Here is a 27016-nt window from a genome sequence, read left to right on the forward strand (position 1 = left end):
GGGGGTGTGGAGACGGCGGTCACAGGCTACGGCAGCGATGATGAGTCTGTTGCCCAGGAGGGCAGCCAGGTAGATGGCCAGGAAGAGCCAGAAGGTCAGGAGCTGCAGCTCTCACATGTCTGCGAATGCCAGGAGGAGGAACTGGGTGATGGAGCTGCCGTTGGACATTTTTTCACTTTGGCATGTGGACTGTTCAAGGAGGAAAATACAGTAAGCCAGCAGAGACTTCTCTGAGCAAAATCAAAGCCCTTTCCCATAGACTCTGCTCCTGCAGCACACACCCCCTTTTCATTTTCCAGGAGACCTTCCTCAGGTCTGTGACTGGAGCTCTGGTTGGTGCTGGCAGAATGTGCCATGAGGAGCAGGGCCCCTGCCCGCTGGTTGCTGAGGAGTCAGCCCTGCTCTGCAGCAGTGGGGTCATGGGAATGGTGGGGGCAGGGGCAAGTGCAGGTGTCCAACTTTGCCAGATGAAACCACACCTAACACAGAATGGCCTGTCAGCATCTGCACTGCCAGTGCCAAGGAACTGGCATAGCAGAAGGCAGTTTGAGAGGCTTGGGGTTTCTTACCGTTGCCCCCATCTCTCCAGGGATTGTCCTGGGATGTCAGAAACCCTCTGCATTTCTGCTGCTCTCATGGAGAACAGAGTGAGCTCTGCGAGGCAAGACGATTGCCTGTGGCTCAGTGCAGTGAGGGCATCTGGTCACTCCCTCTGTCTCGTCCCCAGCTGCCTTGGGCTTGCACCTTCCTGAGATGGAGGGCAAGTACATTCTTATGTTACGCAACCAGACACTGCTGAGAGCAGAGGGATCCAGTGCAGACTACTAAATATGTCAGCCTTGCTCACGGTCTCAGCACCCCACTTCTAGCCCCGGACACTCATGCCTCCTTTCACCAACCCAACAGCATTTCCTCAGCCACAGAGTCTCTGCATTTCTCCATGGGGCTTCCAGAGAACACAAAGGTGCTATGGGACAGGTTTGCATGCTGGAAGGCAGCTCACAGCTTGGAAGGACACCCTAAGGAGATGATAGCCAATTGTCTTAATGTTGGCATCTCATGAAGAGAAAAGTGACTCCTTCCCCAGCCCCACAGGCTGCCTTGCCCACAGCCCCACAGATTAGAGGAAAGCTGGGACGCTTGTTCCCATCGACATGCCTGCATGAATGGACGAACAAGATCAGTGTGTGACTCTGCAGCTGAAATTCCCATCCCCCGGGAGTCTGACAGCACTAAAAAGATGACTTTAAAATGGGCAGGTGGAGAAATGAGGAAAAATACAGTGAGGGTCTGGCTGAGAGAGGCAAGGGGGGAGGCAGGCGGACCCTCAGGACAGCGTTACCCTTACCCAGCTGTGCACGCCACCTCCCAGACAGTGATAATGCAGGACAGTTGCCCTCAGCCTGATTGCTGGTCAGTGGGAAATGGGGACATGGCACGAGGGATGCCCTTCGCCTCTTCTGCTGCTCTGCTGGACAGAGAGGTGACTCCCACCCCAGACCCCATGGCCGTGAGGGCCGAGGGCTGTGCTGGGTGGGAGAGGAGAGATGAAGGGGTTGCTCAGGGAAGGCATCTGCACTGCAGGGGTGGCCGGGAGGTGCCCAGATCTCCCCTGCAACAGGGCTTCCCTTAGCAGGTCCTTCCTTTCCTGCCCATCTCTACTGCCTGCAGCTGTCCCTGCCACGAGCTGTTGCTCTGGCCCCACGTCTCTTCCCTGCCAGTGCTCACAGACCCCATCTCAGCCCCTCTGTGCCCAGCTCTGCCCTGCAGCCTCTCTGTGTGTGCAGGGGCTAAAGAGCAGGTCCCACAAACCCCAATGAGACTGGAAAGGTGATGCTGGTGCTATGTGTAGCCCACCCAGCCAACCAAGAGGAGAAACCTCAAAAGACAGACACCTTCCCTTACAGGAACTCCATCTTGAAAAGTTCTCTCAGAAATGCATGGGAGTGAGCTGGAGCTGAGAGCAAACCTGACCCACACAGCACCCTCTCAACAGCAGAAGGACCCTGCCCTGCCGAGGATCGCTCCTTCTACCCACAGCTTCTCCCCACAGCGCCATGTGGAGCTCCCTGGGCAGGCTGAGTGCTGACCCTGGCAGGTGACAGAGTCCCTGCCCCAGCACACAGCCCCTGGCGTGCAGGGACCCTGCTCGGAAGGGCGGCCCTGGGCACCTCTGGCTGCACACCCACCTTCACACCCCTTCATCCGTTCCTGGAAGAAGGCAGCCGTCATGCCCTGTGCCTCTGACGGTGCGGCAGGGGAGCCCTGCTTTGGAGCATGTCCTCCTCCTCCACACCAGAGAAGTTGTGAGAGTCCTCCTGAAAGATCCCATAGGCTGTGGGATGTGCCAGCTTTTGGAGATCTCTCCAGGAACTGCAGCTTCTTTACCCTGCTGCCAGAGACTTACTGTGTCAAGGGCTGGGAAGATTTCTTCCACAATGATCTCTCAGTGTCCTCGCACCCCAGACTGCCTTTACCCTCTCTCTGCCTCGCTCCGCTCCCCTCGGTGCGTGCAGGCAGTGCCCTCAGCCCTGCTGCGCTTTGCAGAGGAGCTGCTCCTGGGCAGAGCTGTCTCTCTGCAGGGCTGCCCACTTGCCAGGAGCTCCCTCCATCCCAGGAGCCCAGCCCAGCTCAGCAGCAGAGGCCCAGCCCAAGGCAGCACTTTCTCTGCCTCCTACCCCCAGCCCCTGCCCCCGGAGCCCTCCAGGTGTCCCTGGGCCTCCAGGGCTGACAGCTCCTGAAAGGCAGCAGGGTCTCTCCTGGGGAACAGAACTTGAAGCAGACTGAAGTCACCACCAACTCTCCCTCCCTAAGCACTGCACAGACTCATTCCTGCAGTGGGAATTGCTCTGCCAGGGTGTGCGGAGCTACGGGAGGTGTCAACGTTCCCCTCTGGAAACCCCCGTTCCTCTCCCATGGTCAGGCAGGGCATGTGGGCAGTGACAGGCAGGGGATCATTGCCACCTGGGCAGGGCAGGGATTGAGCCAAGTCAATGTCGGCATCTCAGCTCTCATCAGTATTCCTGAGGCCGGAGGGGCATTCAGCTTCTCCAGTGCACCCCACAGACCCACAGGAGGTGGGATGCCTCTTGCCTCAGCTCGGCTGCACAAAAGAGCTGGGAGCTCCTTCTCTAAGCTGCTGTGTTAATGATGGGGATAGAGGCCAGGAGTGAGCTTTTCCGATGCAAACGCCTGGTGACACTGGAGCTGCCAGAGGTGGTTCGGGACATGTGCAGGAAACTCCAAGCTCTAATGGAGCAATTGTGAGAGACAGGGCGGCATCTGGGGGCATTGCCTTGGCGGCTGGTGGGGAATCCCTTTGGCCAACTGAAATGGTAGAAAACGATGACAGGACAACCCAAGCTGTCCCTCCTCAGTATGCTTAGGGCAGCTGACAGAGGTGTTCATCTGACCAGACGGAGTCACGTGCCACAGGGGAGCTCAGTCTGTCTTTCTCTTCTCCATCAGCTGTATCTCCACTAAGTGTAACCAAAGGTTTCCAATGGACATCCCTACATTGCCTAAGCTAGTCCAGGGCAGCCGCTCAGCTTAATGGCCAAATGCAGGCCTGTAGTCCTACCTCAGATGCCAAAGCTGCCCAGCACAACCGGAGCGTCCAGCTGGCTGGGCAGTGCAGGACCCACGGGACAGCTGTCCCCATCCCAGGCTGGTACATAACAGACACCCCAGGGCATCTCAGATAGATTTGGGGTGCATGAGCACGTGACTGAATGGCACCGCTGCAGGGAGACAAGGTCTGTCCCATGTCTATCCAGGAGATGCAGGCAGTGCATGAATACGAGGCACATCACAACTCTCATATGCCAACACTGTTATATGCTGCTGATTCTTCTTACCCCCATCCTTTATTCACCTCCTTGATGATACAATCGAGACACAGGTGAATGATTTTCACAGTGTGCCTGGATCACACAATGTCCATAGTCAAGGATATTTTCAGCAGCAACCTGTTCTTCTTGGAGATCAGCTTCACCTCCACCACAGCCTCTCTGGGCTGCAGTGACATTGCAGACAGCAAAGCCCTCTCCTGCCAGGGCCGCCCAGTCCAAACCTGTTTCTCTCTTGCCTTGGGGAGCACAGGGTTTGGTCACCTTGAGGGCCCCTCATTTCATCCTCACATTGCCATCTGCCATCCACACCAGCATGTCTCTGCTCTGAAGCAAAGCCTTGGCTTGCACAGGATCTTGGGTGCAAGATCTGTGACAAGTCTGAGGTTGGCCCTGGTGGCACCAAGCTGAGGGGCTGCAGCCCAAATGTGCACCAATGGCCTCAGCCTGGGGCACAGACAGGAGGGGATGGAGCCCTGTGTGCTGTCACAGAGCTGTGACATTGATGTAAATACCTGCTGAGGTGTGGTGGGACAAGTCAGAAAGCTTGAGGTGCTGCGATGGATGGATACAGGCTCTTCAGAAGAGATAGCTGGGGAAGATCAGGAGGGGATGCCCTCTGCGTAGGAGCTGCCTGGATGTATGGAGGTCCTCTATGGGATGGGAATCAGATTGGGTAAAGCCGTTTGGGTGAGGGTCAGAGGACAGGCCCTTAGGGAGACGTCATGGTAGGATGTAAATACCTGGAAGCAGGTGAGGAAGAGGGCAAAGTCTTATTCAAGCAATTCCAGTTCAATGACCCCACATCACCCTTGGGGACTTCAGTCACCCTGACACTCATGGGAAGGGGACAGTGCAAGGTGCAAACAGACCCAGAGCTTTCTGTGGGTTCTTGGGGCCAGCTTCTCAGCCCAGATGCCTGATGGCCCACATAGGTGATGCTCACCTGGATCTCCTACTTGCAATCAGGGAAAAACAAGTCAGGGATATTGCTGATGTGCAGCAGTATTTTCCCCCTTCTTAAATATGTTATCACAGAGGCACTACCACCATCGCTGATTTGCTCAGCTTTGGCCAGCGGCGGGTCCATCTTGGAGTGGGCTGGCACTGGCTCTGTCGGATGTGGGGGAAGCTTCTGGCATCTTCTCACAGAAGCCACCCCTGTAGCCCCACCCGCTATCAAAACCTTGCCATGCAAAACCAATACAGGCACTCCTCTGGCAATTCTCCTCAGGACACTCCTCAGCTGCTCATGTCACAGCCTGTCCTGATGCACGAGGTTATTCTGCCCCCAGGGCAGACCTTGCCCCTTTGCCTTGCAAAACTCCAGGACGTTTCTGTTGGCCAAATCCACAAGAGTGTCAAGGTCCCTCTGCACTGAAACTCTAAGGTGTCAGCACTAAAGGCTTGGGGGCCAGTGCCTGAAGCAAAAGAATATGGGGAATTGCAGGACACTAGAGGTAATGAAGCAGACTTATGCGCTTCATGGAGTTGCTACCCAAGGTGGAAACTATCACAGCAGCCATCTCAGAAATACCAAAAGAGGATGCAAAACAAGAAATGCATGGCCAATGGGGAAAGGATTAACAGGGTAGGCAGTTCTTTTTGGAGTTTATTATGACAGTTACGGAGAAGAACTTTGGCTGGGGGAATGATAGCAAAGGAGAGAGTCAGGGCTGCTTGGGGACATCTGTGAAGCAGCCCAGCACCTGATGTGAGTTACTGCTGTGGCCAGGGAGTCCCATGACCCTCCTGCTTTTGCAGCCTCCCCCAGCACACAGCCCCTGCCCTGCCCCAGCCATGTCCCACGTCAGGCTTCACAGACAGCCCTGCTCTCAGCTGTGCTGGGGTCTGGGCCAGGAGAGGGGCTGGGGAGGGCTCACCATTCCCCCATAAAGGCACTGAGACCAGCAGGAGGATGGAGATGGCCTCGCAGCAAGATTCACCCATAAACCTGGGGTGAGCTGCCAGTGTTGGAAATGGGCGATGAGAGAGGCCAGGGGCTGACAAATGCCCTGGGCCACCTTCCTGGTCTGCCCATGCCACCAAGGGCACAGAGCGACCTCCTCCTCTCTCCTGCACCTGCATGTCTCAGCTCCCATCCACGAGCCCTGCCTCTGCACCACAACCCTCCCTGGTGTGAGTCCCCAGTCTGCGTGGTCACACAGTACAAGCTCTACACTGATGATTTTCTCTCCTGGGCACTTGCCAGCCCAGCCCAGCTCCCCCCAGCCTCTCCTCCTTGCCCTGCCCTCTCTCCCCCTCTCCTGCCCTCTCTCCAGCTCAGCCCAGCCTGCACTGGCCCCACGGCAGTGCCCACCGCAGGGTGCTGCAGGGCTGTGGGCACTCAGCCCACAACCTCAGCCCTCTGAAGGGCACAGCCGCTCCTGGAGGGCAGAGGGGGGTCAGCCCCAGAAGTGGGGGGTACCAATGGCACAAGGAAAAGGAGGTCACTGGTACCCTTTGCCCCCTGGTCTCCTCTCCAGGAGACCCTGAAAGGTCATCCCGTCTCGCCAGGCCAGCACAAGAGCCTTGGCCCTTGCGGTCCTTGAGAGCTCCTGCTGCTCCAGGGACAGAGCAGCCTGCCCCGGGCTGCTACAGCCAGAAAGGTGGTTTCATTTCCCATTCATTCCTGCTACGCTGAGAGTGAATCTTAGACAAAGATTTTGCTGCAGGTTCATTTATTTTGCTTAAATACAATAAGAGATTGGCTCCCCATTTACACAGAGACTCTGGGTCATACAAGATGGGTGGATACTTAAGTAAAAGGAGGATGAATAATGACATTTCTTTAAAAATAACATCATCAGAAGTGGGAAAAAAAAAATATAAAGAAGGAAAGGTGCTTGGCCTGTCATGACATACAGTGGGAGTCATGTACAGAAAAAGGTAGGCAGTGTACGGCTGCTGAAAAACGTCGTCAGTTTCCTCAGGGCATCCTTGAGCTCCTGGTTCCTCAGGCTGTAGATGAGGGGGTTCAGCGTTGAAGGTACAATCGAGTCAACAACAGCTATCAGCAGATCCAGAGCTGTGGAGGAGATGGAGGGGAGCTTAAGGTAGGCAAACACGCCAGTGCTGACAACCAGGGAGACCACAGCCAGGTGAGGGAAGCACGTGGAAAAGGCTTTGTGCTGTCCAAGCTCAGAGGGGATCCTCAGCACGGCCCTGAAGATCTGCACATAGGACAACACAGTGGAATCAAAACATTGAATGGCATAAATGGCACTAATCGTGACAAGCCCCACTTCCCTGTGGTAGGAATGTGAGCAGGAGAGCTTGAGGATCTGGGGAACTTCAAGAAGAACTGGTCCAAGACAAACCCAAACGCAAACCAATCTATCCCTCCTGCCTCACCAAAAGGACAAATATTTTGAAAGAAATCTACAGGGATGAGGAGGGCATAAAGAATTTTAAAATATGTAAAGTGCAATAATACCTATCTTTTGCTTTATTTTTTTATATTTTGGTTACTTTTCTCTTTGCTTACTTTGCAATTCACCATGTGCCTCCAAGCCACACCAGCCAAACATTTCTTCACCTCTAAACTTATTCAGCCATGCAGAACACACTGTGCTTACTTGGGATCCAAGATGACATGCTAAGGGACACACGCCTCAACCAAAGTGAGGCTAAGGAGCCTTAGTACATCTGGCACCTCAAATGTCACCAGGCATTTGTGTGTGAACTCCTGGTCTCCATCTCTGATCACGGGACCATAGAAAATGAGTACAGGTGCCTATTTTTAACAGATGCCATGACTGAAGCAAGGGCAATCCCACCTCCTGGGGGTTTGTGGCAGGCATGGGAGGGAGCTGAGGTCCCTTCCAGCCCCAGCACTACAAATCCAGCATGAGATGCTTCCACTGACTAAGCTGATTGCCTTCCCTCAGCATGGCTAAAGGAGATGCCTCCCTGGCAGTGTCCAGGTGTCCTGTCTCATGATGGAACAAGGAAGGGGGATTCTCAGACCTAACTGTGTCTCAGAGAGCAGCAAGGGCACTGCTGCAAAGGAATGTCTCTGCAGAGGTGAGAGAGGCAACAGTGGTGATTCCTTCAGTCTCTTCCCAAGCAGGTTCCTGGAGAGCCCCAGGGACCCCTGGAGGGAGCGCCAAGTGGGGTGGGGGGCAGAGACAGTGACGTCTTGGGCAGGTCCCCTCCTCCGGGGCTGAGACAGGCTCCTGGGGTGGAGGGAGCTCCTGGTAAGCAGGCAGCAGTGCAGAGAGACAGCTCTGCCAAGGAGCAACTCCTCTGCCAAGCGCAGCAGGGCTCTGGGCAAAGGAGTAGGGCAGGGCGCGATTAAAGGCAGCCCGGAGTGGGAGGAGAGAGGGGAGCTGCAAGGGAAGAAACCTTTGCAGCCCTTGCCACGGTAAGTCTCTTGGTGCAGGGCAATGCAGCTGCCGTTGCGGGAAGGGTCTCCGAAAGCGTTCATAGGCTCCAGCCTGCAGGGTCTGTCAGGAGGCCTCCCAGCCCAGGGGCTCATGTTAGACCAGGGGGAAGGGGTGAGGGCAGGGTGTGCAGCCAGAGCTGCCCAGGGCATTTCAGAGGGGACTTTTGCAGAGGAAGAGCAAGGCAGGGGATCCCTGAAAGCTAAAGAGCTTTCCTGAGGCTGTGCTTTCAGTTTCCTGCTGTCTCAGGACAAAAGGGAAAAGGCGCTGCTGCGTTTGGAGGGGGAGCCTGAGAGTCCTGAGCTGCCACCCTGAGAGATCAGGAGGTCTGGTAGGAGCCAAGGCAACTGCTTGCATCCAATCCTCTCCCTCCAGAGAGCACCAGCATCTCCTTTGCTGGCCTCAGCAGGGTTTCTCTGACCTGCTCCTTCCTGCCTGCAAGGGGGGAGTACCTCTGGAGAGTGCCTGGAGCTGGGAGGTTTCTTGAGGTCAGAGCTGAGCAGACAGGAGTGGGTGATGGGGTCTGTGATCCCTGACAGGGAAAAACTGGAGGGCAGAGCAACAGTTCCCGGCAGGGATAGCTCCAGGCAGCAGAGACATGGGCAGAGAGCTCTAGGAACCTCCAACCCCAAATGCCATGGGAGGGAGAAGTTGGGAAGCTCCCTGTCATCCCCTCCAATGCAGACACCTGCCTCTGCGCAAGACCCCTGCTCTCGTCTCCCACCCAGCACAGCCTCTGCCCTCAAGGCTGTGTGGTCCCGGGCAGGAGTTGCCTCCTGTGCAGCCAGAGCTCTGGCACAGCAGAGGGGCATCTCTCCTGACACGTGGCCGCTTCCCTCTGCAGGGCAAAGGGGCTGCGAGCGACTGCCCTGGGCTTTTGCTAACTGGCAGCTGCTGTGCTCTGCTGGGTAAGGAGAAGGCTTTCCTGAGTGCCCGTCCGCCTCTCCTCTCCTTGCTTCCCTTAGGAGGAGAGTCACAGAGTTCTGCTTTGGTCCTCCACCTGCTTGTGCTGCTCTTCTTCCTGCTCGTGGGGTCCCTGGCAGGAACGGCGGTGGTGTGGGGCAAGGGGTGGGGGTGTGGAGTGCCTGCTCTGGCCCTGACCTGGAGGGCACTGCCCTGGAGGTGTTTCCATGGGACCAAGGTGCCCACGCCCTCTCTTCATTTGCCAGGCTCGAGACACTGCACTCAGTGCTTGGGCAATGAGACACTGCTTCCCTTAGCAGACAGCACCTTAAGACACCGGATTCTGCTGGACAGGGAGTCCTGCGGGGCTGTGAGCATCCCTCCAGAAGGGCACAGCTCTCCTGTAGGACCTTGGAGATGTCTGAGAGCACCCAATCTGCCCATGCCAATCAGCATCCTTGCCCTGTCCTCTTCCTCATACTCTGCAGAGCTGTGCTGGAAAGGAGAGGTGTTTTGAACTCTGCACCTGGCACAGCACCCCTCTGCTCCCAGGACTGGCCTGTGTCTTTTCCAGAGCAACCTCTGTGACGAGACACATTTGCTGCACCTCATCTCTCACCTTCCTCTGGGGAAGAAAGCCTCCTTCTGGGCTTTTTGCCCTCCGCTCTAGTGCAGCACAGGGAACTCCTCCCCAGGAAGCCTCCCTCCAAACACCCTGGGCTGTTGCTGCCTCCATGGGTCATTGCTGGAAAGCAGGGCTGACCCTTCAGCAGCCCCTGGGGAGAGGGCACGGCTCTGCACACACACTCAGCCAGCACAAACCAGAGCTGAAGCCTCGGAGCTGCGTAACAGTCCCCCGGGAAAGAAAAGCGCCCTTAGGTATCGCACAATGAATGAATCAAATTTTTTTCTCAGAGAAGCTTGTCTGAATCTTTCTCTTTTCTCTCCTTTGGCAGTTTCCATGCCCAGAAGCAGCAGATGTCCAATGGCAACTCCACGAACAAGTTCCTCCTCCTGGCTTTCGCAGACACATGGGAGCTGCAGCTCCTGCACTTCTGGCTCTTCCTGGCCATCTACATGGCTGCCCTCCTGGGCAATGGCCTCATCATCACCGCCATAGCCTGTGACCACCGCCTCCACACCCCCATGTACTTCTTCCTCCTCAACCTGTCCTTCCTCGACCTTGCCTCCATCTCCACCACTCTCCCCAACTCCATGGCCAATTCCCTGTGGGACACCAGGGCCATCTCCTACCTGGGATGTGCTGTACAGGTCTTTTTCTTTCTCTTCTTCATTGTAGGAGAATACTGTCTTCTCACTGTCATGGCCTACGACCGCTATGTGGCCATCTGCAAACCCCTGCACTATGGGACCCTCCTGGGCGGCAGAGCTTGTGTCCACATGGCAGCAGCTGCCTGGGGCAGTGCGTTTCTCAATGCCCTCTTGCACACTGCCAATACATTTTCCCTACCCCTCTGCCAAGGCAATGTCCTGCACCAGTTCTTCTGTGAAATCCCCCAGATCCTCAAGCTCTCCTGCTCAGATGCCTACCTCAGGGAAGTTGGGCTTCTTGTGGTTACTGCCTGTTTAGCCTTTGGGTGTTTTGTTTTCCTTGTGGTGTCCTATGTGCAGATCTTCAGGGCCGTGCTGAGGATCCCCTCTGAGCAGGGACGGCACAAAGCCTTTTCCACGTGCCTCCCTCACCTGGCCGTGGTCTCCCTTTATGTCAGCACTGCCATGTTTGCTTACCTGAAGCCTCCCTCCATCTCCTCCCCAGCACTGGACCTAGTGGTGACAGTGCTGTACACTGTGGTGCCTCCAGCAGTGAACCCCCTCATCTACAGCATGAGGAACCAGGAGCTCAAGGATGTCCTATGGAAACTGGCCCAATGGATGCTGTTTCACAGACAATAACCTGCCTTCCCTTCTCTGCACATTTCCCAGAGTCTTTCTTAGGCCAGGAGTCTGTTTTCTTCTCTCATGATAATCCTGCTTATAGATAATTTTCTGGGCTTATACTACTTGTCTTGAGGCATGATCTTATTGTGTCTGACTCTTGCACAACACTGTGTGATATGTGGCATGCCCAATAGCAGCTCTTCAATAAAACGGAATCTCCCAGGTCCAGTGCCTGAAGGCTGCGCTCTTCCTCCAAAGGTATTTCCAAGAAAATGTCCAAGGAATTGTTTTTTTGAAGAGTCTGATCTCCTTGTGTTCTCAGTGTTTTGGGAGTTAAGATCATGGTACTATTGGGTTCCACTGGACCTAGTATTCTGGATTTAAAAGCTCTCTTCTTGGTGTTCAATGGGAGGGGAGATGGTCCATGATCTCCCCATTATCTCCTCAGGTTTCTTCATGTATGACAGGAGTGATGGCATATACCAGACTCTCTGGAAATGAATTTGGAGGGTTGAGGAGAGGAGAGGATGGGGACTCCCCACATGCCCTGGGGTTGCAATGAATGGAGGCTCAGAAGGTGAATGGCCCTCAGATGTGAACTCCCCCAAAAGCAAAACATGAAGCTATTGAAGCTGTTGAAGTGTCTAGAGGAGAAGTCTTACGAGGAGCAGCTGAGGGAGCTGGGGTTGTTTAGTCTGGAGAAGAGGAGGCTGAGGGGAGACCGTATTGCTCTCTACAACTACCTGAAAGGAGGTTGTAGTGAGGTGGGGGTCGGTCTCTTCTCCCAGGTAACAAGTGATAGGACAAGAAGAAATGGGCTCAAGTTGTGCCAGGGGAGATTTAGATTAGATATTAGGAAAAATTTCTTCCCAGAGAGAGTGGGTAGGCATTGGAACAGACTGCCCAGGGAAGTGGTACAACCATGGTCCCTGGAAGTATTCAAAAATCCTGTGGATGTGGTGCTTGGGGACAGGGCTTAGAGGTGGACCAGGCAGTTGGGTTATGAGGTTGGACTCGATGATCTCTGAGGTCCTTTCCCACCTTAACGATTCTATGATTCTATGATTAAATTGAGGTATGCAAAACAAGGACTCTGCCATGGGAGTCAGTAGGAGCCCAGCAGGCAGAAGAAAGGGAGAGTGGAGAGATGCAGGAGCTGCCTGAGAAGCCCCAGGACTCTCATGCCGTCCTGGGGAGTGGGGCTGGTGGGAGCAGAGGAGGGGCAAATTCAGTCAGGATTGAGCATCACCTACAATATGAATTCAGGAGAGCCAGAGAGTACATGGCCTCTGCTTCCTTGTGCCCTTGGAGCCAGCACCAGCCCTGGGGCTGATGGGGAGCCTGAACCCCCTCCGCTCTGCCCCCAGGAGCTGCTGTGCCCTTCAGAGGGGCTGGGGCTGTGGGGTGAGTGCCCAGAGCTCTGCAGCACCCTGCGGTGGGCACTGCCGTGGGGCCAGCCCAGACTGGGCTGCTCTGCTGGGCTGGGGAGGGGGCAGGGGAGGTGGGGAGAGCTGGGGAGGGGCTGGGCTGAGCTGGGAAGTGCCTGGGAGAGGAAAGCACCAGTGTAGAGCTAAGCTGTGTGAGTGTGCAGGGTGGGGGCCCCCAGCAGGGTGCTGACAGTGCAGAGTCAGGCATCATGGTGAAGGAAGCACAGCTCCAAAGGTGCAGAAGAGAGGGGCTTGGTCTGTGCCATGTTCCCTGGACATCCTCAGGAAGCTGCCCTGGGAAAACTGTCCCAGATCAGTGCCACACACCGGACATTTCCATCTCTGTCCGTACACCCCAGCCCTGAGAAGAGGGACGTTTCCTGCATGGTCAGCCCCATCCTCCTCCGGGGCTCAGTGATACCCAACTCCACCACCAGTATTAAGAAAAAGGGAGCCAGTTTCCTACTGACATTTATTGCACACAAGCCCCATAGCTCTTGCCACAGCTGGTCTCTCAGCCAAGCCAGATCCCGGACAGATGCAGCTTGAACAGGTGCTCATGGTCTTGTCTCAACAAATACTGAATATCTCCACTGAGTGAGATCCCACCAACTGGCCTGGGTTCTTGCTCCTGTGTTTTGTTCTGAACGATTTCTAAAGAACCCATCTCTCTCAGCTTCTCCTTGTCCAGAATGTGCTCCAGGTCCCAGCCACCCTTCTGGCCTCTGCAGGACTTGCTCCAGTCTGTCAGGGTCTTTCTTGTGCTGGGAAGCCCCATGCTGGATGCAGCAGTCCTGATGTGGTGGTCCTGTAGAGGGTTAGCCTGGCCAGCAGCCAGACACCCACCCAGCTGCTCACTCACTCCCCTGCCTCAACAAGACAAAGGGAGAAAATAAGATGGAATAACTCATGGGTCAAGATAAAGTAAAGGAGATCAGTTACCGAATACCATCATGGGTAAAGACCCATTGACTTGGGGAAGATCAAATTCACTTTTGCCAATTATGAAGATATTTAGATTGTGAGAAGCAATGACAAAAATATTAAAGACCATTCCCCTCACACTTTCTCCCAGGCTCAAATTACTCCATTGTTCCCACTTCTTCTACCTTCCCCAACACCACAAGGAGCAGGGCGGATGGTGCGGAGGGCGCTAACAGTCACTACAGAACATCTCTGCTGCTCCTTCCTTCTCACACTTCTCCCATGCTCCTGCTTAGGTCCTCTCCATGGGATCCCACTGTATTTGTGGTCAAGGCTAGGTGTTGCTCCTTTCTTTCTCTCTTACTTTTCTCCTTCGTAATCACAGAATCATGGAAATGTTGAGTTTGGTAGGGACCTCAGGAGATTCTGTAGTTCAACCCTCCAAGTGAGGCAGGGTCAGCTAGAGCAGGTTGCTGAGCACCTTGTCTAGCTGGGTTGGGAATATCTCCATGGATGGAGACTCCACAACCTCTCTGGGATACCTATTACAGTGTTGGACCACCCTCACAGTCAAAATGTGCTTTCTTGGGGTCAGATGGCATTTCATGTGTTTTTAGCTGTGTCCATCGCCCCTTGTCTTGTCACTGGGAACTACTGAGAAGAGTTTGGCTCCCTGGTCTTCATGCCCTCTCATCAGGTATTTATACACATTAACAAGATCCCTCCGAGCGTTTTCTTCTCAAGACTGAACAGTCCCACATCTCTCAGCATTTCCTCCTATGAAAGATGCTGCAGTCCCTTAAAACAGCTTTATGGCCCTTTGCTGGACTTGTGTTTGTAGGTCAACAACTTTATTGTAGTGAGGAGCCCAGCACTGGACACAGCACTCCAGATGGGGCCTCCCCAGTTACTGAGAAGAGGCGAAGGGTCACCTCCCTCCATCTGCCAGCAAGGCTTTTCCTAATGCAGCCCAGGACGCTGTTGGCCTTTGCCGCAAGGGTGCAATTCACATCCTGCTCAGCTGCTTCTCTCTTGGGACGCCAAGGTCCTTCTCTGCAGAGCTGCTATCATCTGGCCAGTTGGCCCCCAACATGATGTCCACAGTGTGGCTGGGTCACAGGCTGCCCTCCCCCAGGGACTTTCTCAGTAGCACCTTGTCCTTCTTGCAGCTCAGCTCCACCTCTGGCACAGGCCCCACGGTGCTGCAGAGTCACCTGGCACAGCAAAGCCCTCTCCTGCCAGGGCTGCACGGCCCAGGCCTCTTGCTCTCTGCCCTTGGGGACTGCAGCTTTTGCTCTCCGTGGGGGAACCTCATCCATCATTATGGCACCACCTGCCACCCACTCCAGCATGCCTCTGCTGGGAAGCCAAGCCTTGCCACACACGGGCTCCCACCTCTGGGGACCAGGTTTCCATGTGACAAGTCTGCCCTTGGCCCTGGTGCCACATCTGAGGTGCTGCAGCCCAAATGGGCACCAAAGCCCACAGCCTGGGGCACAGAGAGCAGGAGCCCCGTGTGCCATCACGGAGCTGCCACATCAGTGGAATAAGAGGTGAGGTGGGGAAGGACAGCTCCCATGGCTTTTGTGGTTGCTGGAGATAGAGCGTCTTGAGGAGAGACCTACAGGGATTATAAGAAGTGGAACATGCACTGTGGGATTTCAAGTTAGCTAAGATAAATGGAGGTTCTCTATGGGACAGGCAACAGGTTAGACAGCAGCCTGTGTGTGGCTCAGCTTCTGAGCCACCCAGTCTTCTGCTAACCTGGACCTGATACTTCCAAAAGAGGAAGGGCTCATCAGGAATGTGAAGAGCAGTGTCAGCCTTGGCTGTAGTGACCAAGAAATGGTTGTCTCCCAGATTCCCAGGGAAATGGGGAAGGAGAGGTGCAGAGAGCAGACCCTGCACATCAGGGAGTGAGAACTGTTGAGGGCACGGGCAGGTGGGATCCCATGGGATCCCATGTCAGGGCCCTGAGAGCATCCATAGGCCTTCATGGCCATGACCAGCCTCACCTGGGGCCTCTACCTGCATCTCTGTCCATGGGCCCAGGAGCTCATCGAATCCAGGCCTGAGTTTCAGCCCCAGCTGGATCTATGCTGGAGGTGTACGGGTCTCCAGACACACCCATAGACACAGCCTTGCCTGTCCATGGACCTTACTGATACAGAATTGCAGACTCACTTCCCTGCTTGATTCTCTATGAGATGTACAATGGAATGGCACCATAGCCCTCCAAGTGCCAGACCCCAGCTGATTCACAGAGGCCTAAGGGCCTTTCTGCTGCCTTTCCTCCTGTCGTTTGGTCAGGTTTTGGGAGGAGAGAAAGGCAAAGCAGGTGAGGTTTCTGGGTGCCAACGATTGAAGCAGAGCCTTCACAAGTGAAATGATCTAGAGGCTATGCTAGTCCAAAACTGTTGTCTTCACCTCCTTTCTCTGAGGCCTTAAATCTTCTGCAGGAAGCTGGAAATGCTGAGATCCCTCCATCTCCCTCTCCCTTAGCCATGAAGTTGATAGTACCCAGGTCAGAGGCTTTCAGTTCTGTTTCCAGCTAAAGCACCCCATGCTCTGGAGATATGCCAGGACACTTGCCTAAGGAAGCCACTCCTCTGGACAAGAAGGTGGATGTTCCTAGGAATCTCAGAAGGCATGGCGTACTGATGGGAGCTGTTCAGGGAGCTGGCCAAAGATCTCGTCTCCATTTCTGTAATGGTGGCCTAGATGCCAGCTTCATGTCTAAACTCTCTCTCTGGATGCTGACATTTACTGAGGAACCTGGTCTGACCTCAGAGCTGGCCCTGCTTGGAGCTGGGCATTGGACTACAGATCACCTGAGCGCCCTTCCAACCCAAATTGTCCTGTGAGCACATGATGTAGAGACCCTCACCTCCACCTTAAGCTTTTCTCCTGGGGCACATGGTCAAGGCTCAGGCTCCTGAAATGGTTGGTGGGAAAGAGACTACAGGGGGACTCTAGTCCAGCCTCCAGGCTGGCTGTCACTTTGTGGAGCAAAGACGACTTCCAAAGGTGGAGATCACAGAAACACTCATCCTAGTCCATTTTATCTTCCCTATTTTCCTGCCAAGAGGCAGTTTGTGGCCGTTGCCTCTTTCAGTGGCCACTGCAAAAAGAGAGCTTGGATCTGTCACCTCTCCAGGTAGGTTTAGGCTCTTATTAGGTTGCCCCATGCCTCCACTTCAGCAGGCTAGAGAGGCCCAGCTCCCTCAGACTCTCCTCACACCTCCTGCTTTAGGCTCCTCACTCCATTTGGCAGACCTCCTCTGGACCCCCTCCAGTCTCTCCATTTTCCTTTTGAAATGCAAAGCCCACGGGCTCCTATGGCAGCCATCATGACTCGCAGGCCCTTCTCCTCAGGGCACTCCCTAGCTGGTATGGTCACTGCCCATGCTGCTGCATGCAGTTGTTCTGCAGCTTTTCCTTCCAAACCTTCAGGTTTCTGTTGGCCAAATCCCCAGAGGTGTCGAGGTCCCTCTGGACTGAACCTCCAGCAGTCAAGCACTGAAAGTACATGTGCTGATGCCCATCCTGAGTCATGGTGCCTTTAACAAGGCCATAACTTAAGCAGCTGCAGGACACTAATGATGATAGGAAAAGAGTACTAGTGTAATGGAGTTGCTAATCAAGGTAGAAAGCACTGTGATAACCATCTCAGAAACAGCAAAGGTGGGTACAAAGTGAGGAAAGGCAGCGCCAGTGGGGAAATGGTGAAAAGGGGTTGGCTTTTTGCAGGGGAGGGGCTAAGGCTGGTTCAAGAGTAGCACTTGAGAGGTGGGAAATTAATGAAAAGGAAATGAATGGTGAAGCAAAGGAAGTGACCAGGGCTGTTTGGGGATACCTGTCAAGTAGCCCTGCATCTGAGCCACACAGCCTGGAGCAGGACAAGCAAGCTGCAGCTGCTCTGACTGTACCGACATGTGACTTTCTTCCAGGGTCACAGGAAACCTGAGAGCTTTCCTTACCGTCACCACTGCCTTGCTGAAGTAGGATTTACCCTTGGTAAGTCCATGCTGACTGCTTTTGGGCACCCTCATCTCTTTTAGGTGCCCAGAGAAGTCACCCAAGAGGACTCTAATTGATGGCAGACTCCTCACCACAGTGAGCTTGTACAGCCTGGGGTTCCCAGGGTCGCACCTTGGGCCCCTTTCAAAGATGGGTGCAACATTGCCTTGTCCTCACTCACAAGAGACCTCTGCCCATCCCAAGTCAAAAGGGATATTCAAAAGAAACATCGATCTTCCCCTGCAACTTCATTACCACCATTTTGCCTGTGACACAGTCTATTCAGTTTCTCTAATCTTTCATATATTTGCACCTGTCCTGATACAATGGCCATTTCTGAAGTCATCTTTGCAGATGCCGACTGCCTCGGCAAAGGCCCTTGCCATTTTTCTCCAGTTTTCTCCTCCCCCTGTTCTTTGTTCATTCAGATACCTCTCACCTCTGCAGTTGCTTTGAGCTCCAGGGAGTAAAAGCTTACTTCTCTTTCAACAGTTTAATTGTCTCCCTAGCCAGCTCTTTAATTGTCTTTATGTCTATCTTTTTGTATCTACCTACCTACCCTATGCTGCTGCTTTGAGCTTCAGGGAGTAAATTTGGCCTGTCTTTCAGTAGTCTAATTGTCTCTTCAGCCAACTTTTTAGTTATATCTCTTTTTGTATCTACCTATGTAAAACATTTCTCATATTATCTCTTGTAGAAAGGCAACCTCCTTAGAGGCAGCTTGGACTGAGCATATGGTTACAGAGTGTGTTTTATTGTTTGTGGAACTTTATCCTGCTTTGCTTTTCTTTAATTGCAAATAGGAAAAATTCTTCTGTGCCGGTGTGCAGCCAGTTCTCGAAGGAGAGCAGGTGGGAGATGCTGCAAAGGACCTGTAGCATCCAGCTGCAGACTTCAGGGCAGAAGTCTGATGTAAGGAACAGTGATGCAAGTCCCAGGGGGCCAATGTCAGAAATGGTGAGGTTTGGGAGGGAAGGAGCAAGGTTGTCCATACAGTGTCAGACCTCAAGGGGCTGCTTTTCCTACCTGTCCAGACCTCCTGAGTGGACACTCTGGATCATCAACTCCTGGAGAATGCTGCTATAACCTCCTCTCTAAACTAAAAGGTAATACAGTATTCCTTTTAAAAGAAAAAATAATTCTTATTAGGTGCACTTTGAAATCTTCCTCCTTAACTACACTATGAAACAGCTCCAATTAGCGATACAAGTCTTGAAGACTTGAAGAAAATCACAGGAAGATAAAGAGCTCGTTAGGGCATTTGGGGCTCATTCCATGAACCTCAGATACTGAGAGAAGACTGAACAAACTGCTCAAGAAGTCAAAGTCAGAAGCAAACCCCAAAGTACCTTGCAGTATTAATGGGCCCCACTGAGGACCATTACTGACAAAGCCTCCCCAGGGACTCGTTACAGCAGATAATTGGAGGCCATGATTGCAGATAGGCAAAGGCACTGTGCAGGTGCCTGTAATGCTGAGCAAACCCTTTGGCTTGTTTTATGAAGCAGAAAGGGCAAACCCTGACCCCCAGGCCCTGGGAAGACAGATCCCAAGACCCTCAAATTAAAGTTCCATCTCACCAGCCTTGGTGGCAGAGGCAACTGCTATAGGCAAGATGACAAAGACCGCAGTCCTGTTGGGCCTTTCAGCCTTGCTAGAGCCCTTGGCCACATCTCCTGCAGGCTGTCCTACACTGTCCCATGCCTGCACCTCTTTCCCTTCAGGCCCTTGACATCCTTCTTGCTTTCCCACCTACCTCTCACCCTGGCATTTCTATACCTTCACTGATGGCTCTTTCACAGGCCATTCCTTGAAACACAAAGCCATGGGCTGATCCAGACTCCCTCTAGGTATCCTCTTGTACCACAAGGCTACCCTTTCAGTGACATTTTTTTTTTCTCACATCCAGTCTGAACCTTCCAGGCTGCTCTTTGTGGAGGCTTCCTTCTCTTGCCACTACCAAGCAAAAGCTCCATCATCTCTGAAAACACCCTTCAAGCAGTTACAGGCTACTACTAGAGTGCCCTGAGCCTCCACTTCACCAGGCTAAAGAGCCCCAGTCCCTCAGCCTCTCCACACAGGCCCCAAACCCCATCCTGCCAGATCTCCTCTAGAACCCCTCCAGGTCCTCCCCATTCCTCCAGACCAGGGAGCCCCACACCCAGACACACTACTCCAGATGTGGCCACACCAGTGCTGAGACAAGGGGGATGATGATAACTCCCTTCTCTGGGTGCCCATGCTCCAACTAATGCAGCCCTCTATGCGGCTGGCTTTCTTCATGGTGAGCAGGTACCACTGCCTCCTATGGCATTCCTCTTAGTGCCCAGGCCCTTCTTCTCAGGGGCACTCCGGAGCTGTTCAGGTCCCAGCCTGCCCTCATGTTGGGGCTTATTCTGCCCCAAAAAAAGCACTTGCAACTTCTCCTTGTAAAACTTCCTGAGGTTTGTGTTGCCATATCCCAGAGTTTCTCAAGGTGCCTCTGGAGTGAAGCTCTGTTGGCACAGCTGTTACTGTGTACGGACAGATGGCCCACCAGCTTAGTGGTGCCTCTGACAAGATAACAGCATGAGGAATTGCAGGACACTACAGCTAATAGAAGGAGGTACTGGTTTAATGGCATTGCTGACCAAGGCAGGAGTTCCCATGATGACAAGCTCAGAATCACCAAATGAGGGTCCACAGGAAGCCAAAGTAGGGCCAGGGAGGAAAGGGTAAAGAGAGATGTGCTGCTTGCATGGGAGGGTACTGGGACGAAATTGTGAGTGGGAAAAGAGGGGAAAAGGAAAGAAAAATTGAAGCAAAGGAAATAATCAGGGTCTTTGAGGGGTACGTGCCAAGCAGCCCCGCATCTGGGCAACAATGCCTGGAGTGGGACAAGAAAGCCACAGATCATCTGACCAAGCCTCTTTCTGTCTGACTTCAATGCTTACTGGGAACCTGAGTGCTTTCCCTCCCATCATAAAGGAAAGAGCTGTTGTGGATGGAAGCACAGAATCATTCCTGCTGGAAGGGACCTCAAGAGATCTCTAGGCCAACCTCCTGCTCTCAGCAGGGTCAGCGACGGGCTCAGAGCAGGTTGCTCAGGAGCTTATTCATTTTGGGCTTGAAAAGCTGCAAGGATGGAGATGACACAAGCTCTCTGGGAAATCTGCTTCAGTGCTTGAATTGTCTTGATGGGGAGAAGGATTTTCCTCCCTTGTTTCAGCTGATGCCCAGTGGCCCTCATCCTCCCATCATGCACAACAGTGAAGAGCCTGGCTCCATTTTCTTGCTGGTACCCAAGAAGATGTGGGAAGGCTGTTATTAGGTCTCCCCAAAGCTTTCTCTTCTCTTCTCCTGGCTTTGCACCTTTGCAGCAAAGGCAGACACTGGCATCCTGGGCTGCGTTGGGAAGAGCACTGCCAAAGGGTTGGTGGAGGTGATCCTTCCTCTCTGCTCAGCACTGCTACAATTTGTCTTGCTGACTTCCGTCAGGGTTTTCTACCCTACCACTCACTCACACCCTCCACATCTTCCACGAGTCCTGCCTTGTCTTCTTGTGAAAAACAAGTCCAGGAGAGCATCCCCCCATGTTGGGTCAGGGATCACCTTCCACCTTCCTTCTAAGCAAGGCCTTCCAGCAGAGGTCCATGGTCTTCAAAGTCCCCAGTGATTACTAGAGCCTAAATTTGTGTCCCTTTCTCCAGCTGCCTAGAGGACACCTCATCCTCTTCCCAGCCTTCCTCAGGCAGTTCAGGGATCCTGACCAGAAGACCATTGTACATCAAGGCGTTAGCAATCCATGTAATGGTAAATCTGAGGAGACCCAGGCCTGTGCTGTGCTCCACGTTCAGCTTGGCCTTCAGGCCATGTTGTGCTGAGCATATTGCTGGGTTGCAGGATAAACTTGATTGTAATGAGAAGTCTGCAGGAAGCTCCCACCTGGTGCCGGTGATTAGGCCAGCTGCTTGTCCTTCCTTTTATCTAAAACTGCAACAACAAATTCACATGTGAACCCCCTCTTTTGGGGGCATTAGAAATGATTACTTGAATTTTTCCTTTATAAGAAAACACTGAAAGTGATCACAGAAGCAAAATGGGATAACCCTTCTACAGACGGGATCTGCAAGACTTGCTGCACCAGCTGACTGGACAGAAGGAACCTCACCGGGATCTTCCAAGCCACGTGCCTGCTGCTGGCCTTTCAGCTTCTCCAGTAGGCACAACCAAATCATGTGGGCACTGCTGTCCCATCGGGTACTCAGGTGGAAAGGACATGACAACCCCTATCCAAGCCCTCTTCCTGCATGGGCCTACCAGGTACTTAGGGATTCCCACAGTCAACTTGCCAACCACGTGCCTTCTGCTGGTCTGGCAGAGACCCTGGCAGATGTGAGCCTCAAAGCACGTATCCCAGCCATGAGTCAAGGGCTGACCTATCAGCTACTGCAGAAAGAGGTGACCTCACAGTCCCGTTCCCAGCCATGTTCCTGCTGCTGCCCTACCAACTCCAGAGACAGAAGTGACCTCACAGCCACCTTCAAGGCCTTGTGCCTCCTGCTGGCCCAGCAGATCCTAAGGCACAGCTGACCTCACCATAGCATTCCCACCCACCTCCTCCTTGTGGCCTATGAGCTGATCAGATACAGGTCACTTCACATTCCTCTTCCAGTGCCATGCGACTGTTCTGGGACCTCACGATCCCCCTCCTGCCCCAAGGGACCAAACAGCTTAAGTTAGGGTTAGGAAAGGCTTGAAGGTGAGGGGATTAGAGCATGGGAAATAACGGCTTTGGAGCTTAGGTGTTGAGGTTAGGGTTCAGGGACTACAGCTCACCTTTCATGGCTGGGGATTAGGCAAAGGTTTATAGGGTAGGTTTGGTGTTCTGCTGAGGGTGTCTGGTTAGTGTTGAGGGTACGAGCTACCCTTGTGGATGAGGGTTTTGTTTAGGCCTGGGGTGAGGGCTAGGGTTAAAGCCAACATTTTAAAGCTAGAGGTATGGGCAAGGGATTGGGGTGATCAATAGGGTAAGAATACGGGTAAGGGGTTCTGTGTTTGGACTTTGGTTTCGAGGTAAACTTTGAGGTGAGGGATTGGAGTAGTGGATTCCTTGCAGGGTGAGGGGTAGCATTTAGGGGCAGGCTTAGGACTTAAGGTTGCTGGTTAGAAATAGGGTAAAGGCCTGCCATGAATGTTTTCACGGTCAGTGTTGCAGAGGCATCAAAATTACCTGAATGGATCTTAGCTCTCCAAAATCTTTCATTTCTTTTGGCCAAGCCCCTCTTCCCTCCCCCAAACCTACCATCTTCCAGTCCCAGCTAGCCCTGAACTCCCCAAATCTTTCATCTTGTTGGGGACAGTAATGTAAGGGCTTTCAAGACCTCCAGGTGTCTGTCTGCCCACTGCTGGCCAGCCAGAAGTGCCCTCAGAGCCAGCAGCCAAGGGGACACAATGTGCTGCTGTGCTGGAGAGGTCCCTGCTCAGCCACCCCAGCAGTGCTGGCGGCAGGTGATGCCCTCCCCCACCCCGAGGTACTCTGCCTGCATCCCAGCTCATGCTCCAGAAGGGCTCCCATATCTCCTGGGGCGCATTTCCCACACGGGTGCTTCAGCTTCCCCAGGGCATCCTGGAGGCAGTGACCACCTCTGTGTGGATAACTGCAGCAAGCCCTCAACGTAGATTTTAGGACAAATTTGAAACCTCCACAGGAAAGAACTCCATGCAATAGCTGAAAAAGTCTTCCTTTCCAGCATTGCTAGTTTTTCTATGAATTTCCATTTTTTTGTCATGGTTTTTTATTAACAGCTCAGAGGGTATGTACTAGCAAGCTGATTATGCTTTCTTTACTATGTTAATATTTTTATGCAGCCACTTAGCACAGTAAATTTTCTTTCCAATATTTCAAATGGAGAAACATTGCTCAGAAGAACTACTGTATTTATACGGGCACATTTTACCTCTCGACTTCTGCCTCTCTCTTTTATCATAGAATCATTTAGGTTGGAAAAGACCTTTAAGATCATCGAGTCCAACTGTAAACCTAACACTACCAAGTCCACCACTAAACCATGTCCCCAGGCACCACATCTACACATCTTTTAAATACCTCCAGGGATGGGAACTCGACCACTTCCCTGGGCAGCCTGTTCCAATGCTTGATAACCCATTCAGTGAAGAAATTGTTCCTAATATCCAGCCTAAACCTCCCCTGGTGCCCTTCTTTGGACACACTCCAGCATCTCAATGTCCTTCTTGTAGTGAGGGGCCCAAAACTGAACACAGTACTCAAGGTGTGGCCTCACCAGTGCCCAGTACAGGGGCACTATCACCTCCCTGGTCCTGCAGGCCACACTATTTCTGATACAAGCCAGGATGCTTCTTGGCCACCTGGGCACCCTGCCGGCTCATGTTCAGTCAATTGTCGACCAACACCCCTAGGTCCTTTTCCCCCAGGCAGCTCTCCAGTAAGTCTTTCCCAAGCCTGCAGTGTTGCCTGGGGTTGTTGTGACCCAAGTGCGGGACCCAGCCTTGTTGAACCTCATACAGCTGGCTTTGGCCCATCGATCCAGCCTGTCCAGGTCCCTCTGTAGGGCCTTCCTATCCTCCAGCAGATCAACACTCCCACCCAACTTGGTGTCGTCGCCAAACTTACTGATGGTGCACTCAATCCCCTCCTCCACATCATTGATAAAGATACTAAACAGGACCGGCCCCAGTACTGAGCCCTGGGGAACACCACTTGTGACCGGGCGCCAACTGCATTGAACTCCATTCACCACAACCCGTTGGGTCTGGCCATCCAGCCAGTTTTTCACTTAGCAATTACTACGCCCACCCAAGCCATGAGCAGCCAGTTTCTCCAGGAGAATGCTGTGGGAAATGGTGTCAAAGGCCTTACTAAAGCCCAGGCAGACAACATCCACAGCCTTTCCCTCATCCACTAAATGGATCACCTTGTCATAGAAGGAGATCAGGTTAGTCAAGCAGGACCTGCCTTGCACAAACCCATGCTGACCGGGCCCGATCGCCTGGTTGTCCTGTACGTGCCATGTGATGGCACTCAAGATGATCTGCTCCATAACCTTCCCCAGCACCGAGGTCAGGCTGACAGGCCTGTAGTTTCCCGAGTCCTGCTTCCGGCCCTTCTTCTCGATGGGTGTCACATTTGCCAACCTCCAGTCAACTGGGACCTCCCTGGTTAGCCAGGACTGCTGATAAATGACTGAAAGTGGCTTGGTGAGCCACGCCATTTCTGATACACGCCAGGATGCTACTGGCCTTCTTGGCCACCTGGGCACCTTGCTGGCTCATATTCAGCCGGCTGCCATAGTGTCTCTGTGGCCTCCTGTTGCCACTCCTGGAGTCTGGGAGGCACCTCAGCCCTGCGGTGTTATCACCCTATTCTGTACCTGTCTGAGATGCCCCAAGGCATGAGGAATGGACACGGGGACCTCAGTTCAAGGAAGCACACATCCCAGTGCGGCATTCAGGTGGTTTCCCAGGGAATGTTACTCTCAATGTGAAGTGACCTTGAGACACAGTCTATCCTGCAAGCCTTGGCGGCACCCCTAGAAATGGCGTTTGTTCTCACTCGGGTTCATCTCACCACATGCACATAATGTGCATGCTTCTGTCTCATCTCACAGAATTATGAAACAGTTTAAGGTGGAAGGGGCCCTTAGAGATCATCTAGTCTAACTCTTGTGCTGTAGGCATGGACATCTTTCCCTAGGCCCGATAGCTTAAAGCCCCACCTAACCTGACCTTGAACACTTCCAGTGATGGGGCATCCACAACTTCTTGGGGAAACCTGTTCCAGTCTCTCAGCACCCTCAGTGTAAAACACCCCTTCATTATGTCCAACCTAAATCTACACTCCGTTTAAAACCACTGCCTCTTGTCTTGTCACTACAGGCCCTGGCAAAATTCTCTCTCCATCTTTTTTATAAGCCCCCTTTATATATTGAAAGGCTGCAATAAGGCCTCCCCAGAGCCTTCTCTTCTCCAGGCTGAACAACCCCAGCTCTTGCAGCGTTTCTTTGTAGCAGAGATGTTCCAGCCCGCAGATCATTTTCAAGGCCCTCCTCTGGAACCACTCTAACAGGCCCATGTCTCTCTTGTGCTGAGGACTGCAGAGCTGCATGCAACACAACCATGCACTTGACCTTGTTGAACTTCATGAAGTTTGCGTGGGCCCACTCCTCAAGCCTGTCAAGGTCCCTCTCTGAATTACATCCCTTCCCTCTAGAGAATCAACTGCACCTCTCAGGTTGGTGTCCTCTGCAAACTTGCTGAGGGTGCACTCGATCCCACTATGTCATTGATGAAGATGTTAAATAGCATTGGTCCCAGTACGGACCCTTGAGGGACACGACTCGTTACTGGTTTCCACTTGGACATTGAGGCATTCACTGCAACTCTTTGGACGGGGCCATCCAGCCAATTCCTCATCCATCTAACCCTCCATCCCTAAAACCCATACCTCTCCAGTTTAGTGGCAAGAATGGTAGGGGAGACTGTATGAAAGGCCTTACAGAATTCTTAGCAGATGACATCTGTAGCTCTCCGCTTGCCCACTGATGCAGTTGCTCCATCATAGAAGGACACTAGTTTAGTCAGGCACGATTTGCCCTTGGTGAAACCATGTTGGTTCTCCAATCATCTCTCTGCCTTCCATATGTTTCGACATGGTTCCCAGGAGGTTCTGCTCCACGATCTTACCTCTGTACAGTGCAAACATAGACTTCTGACTCAGTCCTGTGGTGTCCCTCGGTGGAGGGACAAACTACCTGTCTGAGCTGGGGTGAGAGGCCAGTGCTAGAAATGGTGGTTATTATTGGTTGGTCTGTGATGGCTGTCTTGGAGCAGCTTCCCCAGGGTGTCCAGAGAACACGGGCACAGAGCAGACCATGCTCTCCTGGTCCTTTGTATCTATTCCAGAAGGCCTCTCTGTGCAAGGACACTGCCACATGCCCCCACCCTGCACACTCACACACTTTAGCTGTTCACTGGTGTTTTCCTCTCCTGGCACTTTCTTGGGCATGTTCCTGAGAGCAACTCTGAAAGAAGACCTAAGCTTCAGGCACTGCCCTCAGGAGGTCCCCTTGTATGATGGAAATGCTGCTATGGAGGCCAGCTCTGTCACAGAGGCGCCCATTGTGTGTCCCTGCCTGCCATCTCAGGACTGCCACACAGCATTACTGTGACCAAGCTGCCAGAGCAACCCTTCCTTCACCAACAGAGGGGCTCAGAAAGAGAGCCTGGAAGTAAAAAGAGAGCAGCTCTGGAAAGACCAAGAGCTGGTGTTCCCTGGCAGGGCTGCTGTAATGGGACTGTTTTCCCCTCCGCTTCGGCGCACAGGCACTGCCACTGCGGCTCCAGAGAGCTCTCAGAGGAAGGATCTTGGACAAACAAATGGCCGCAGGATCCTGTATTATTTTTTAAAGCAGAGAGAACATGACTCTCACTTACACAGTCTCTGGGCAACACTACACAGGTAGATACCAAGTCAGAAGTGGCATAAAGAATGACATTTGTTTGTGTAAAATATTATCACAAGGAAAAGACAGCAAAAAACGCTCCACCACCACAAACTACAGAAGGCAGGCTGGGCCTATGATGAGTTACA

At 53.1% G+C, this 27016-nt stretch overlaps 1 protein-coding gene across 1 annotated transcript; it reads left to right on the plus strand.

Annotated features, from left to right (window-relative positions):
• Positions 1–10114: 10114 nt before the first annotated feature.
• On the plus strand, positions 10115–11050 carry LOC309603277 (olfactory receptor 14J1-like; the record flags this gene model as incomplete). The annotated part of the gene is made up of 1 exon (XM_082338161.1): positions 10115–11050. One exon carries the CDS (start codon positions 10115–10117, stop codon positions 11048–11050), a length of 936 nt encoding a protein of 311 aa, XP_082194287.1.
• Positions 11051–27016: the final 15966 nt, after the last annotated feature.

This window comes from Platalea leucorodia (genome assembly GCF_965183815.1).
Source record: "Platalea leucorodia genome assembly, contig: HAP1_HAP1_SCAFFOLD_46, whole genome shotgun sequence".
Taxonomy (NCBI): Eukaryota; Metazoa; Chordata; class Aves; order Pelecaniformes; family Threskiornithidae; genus Platalea; species Platalea leucorodia.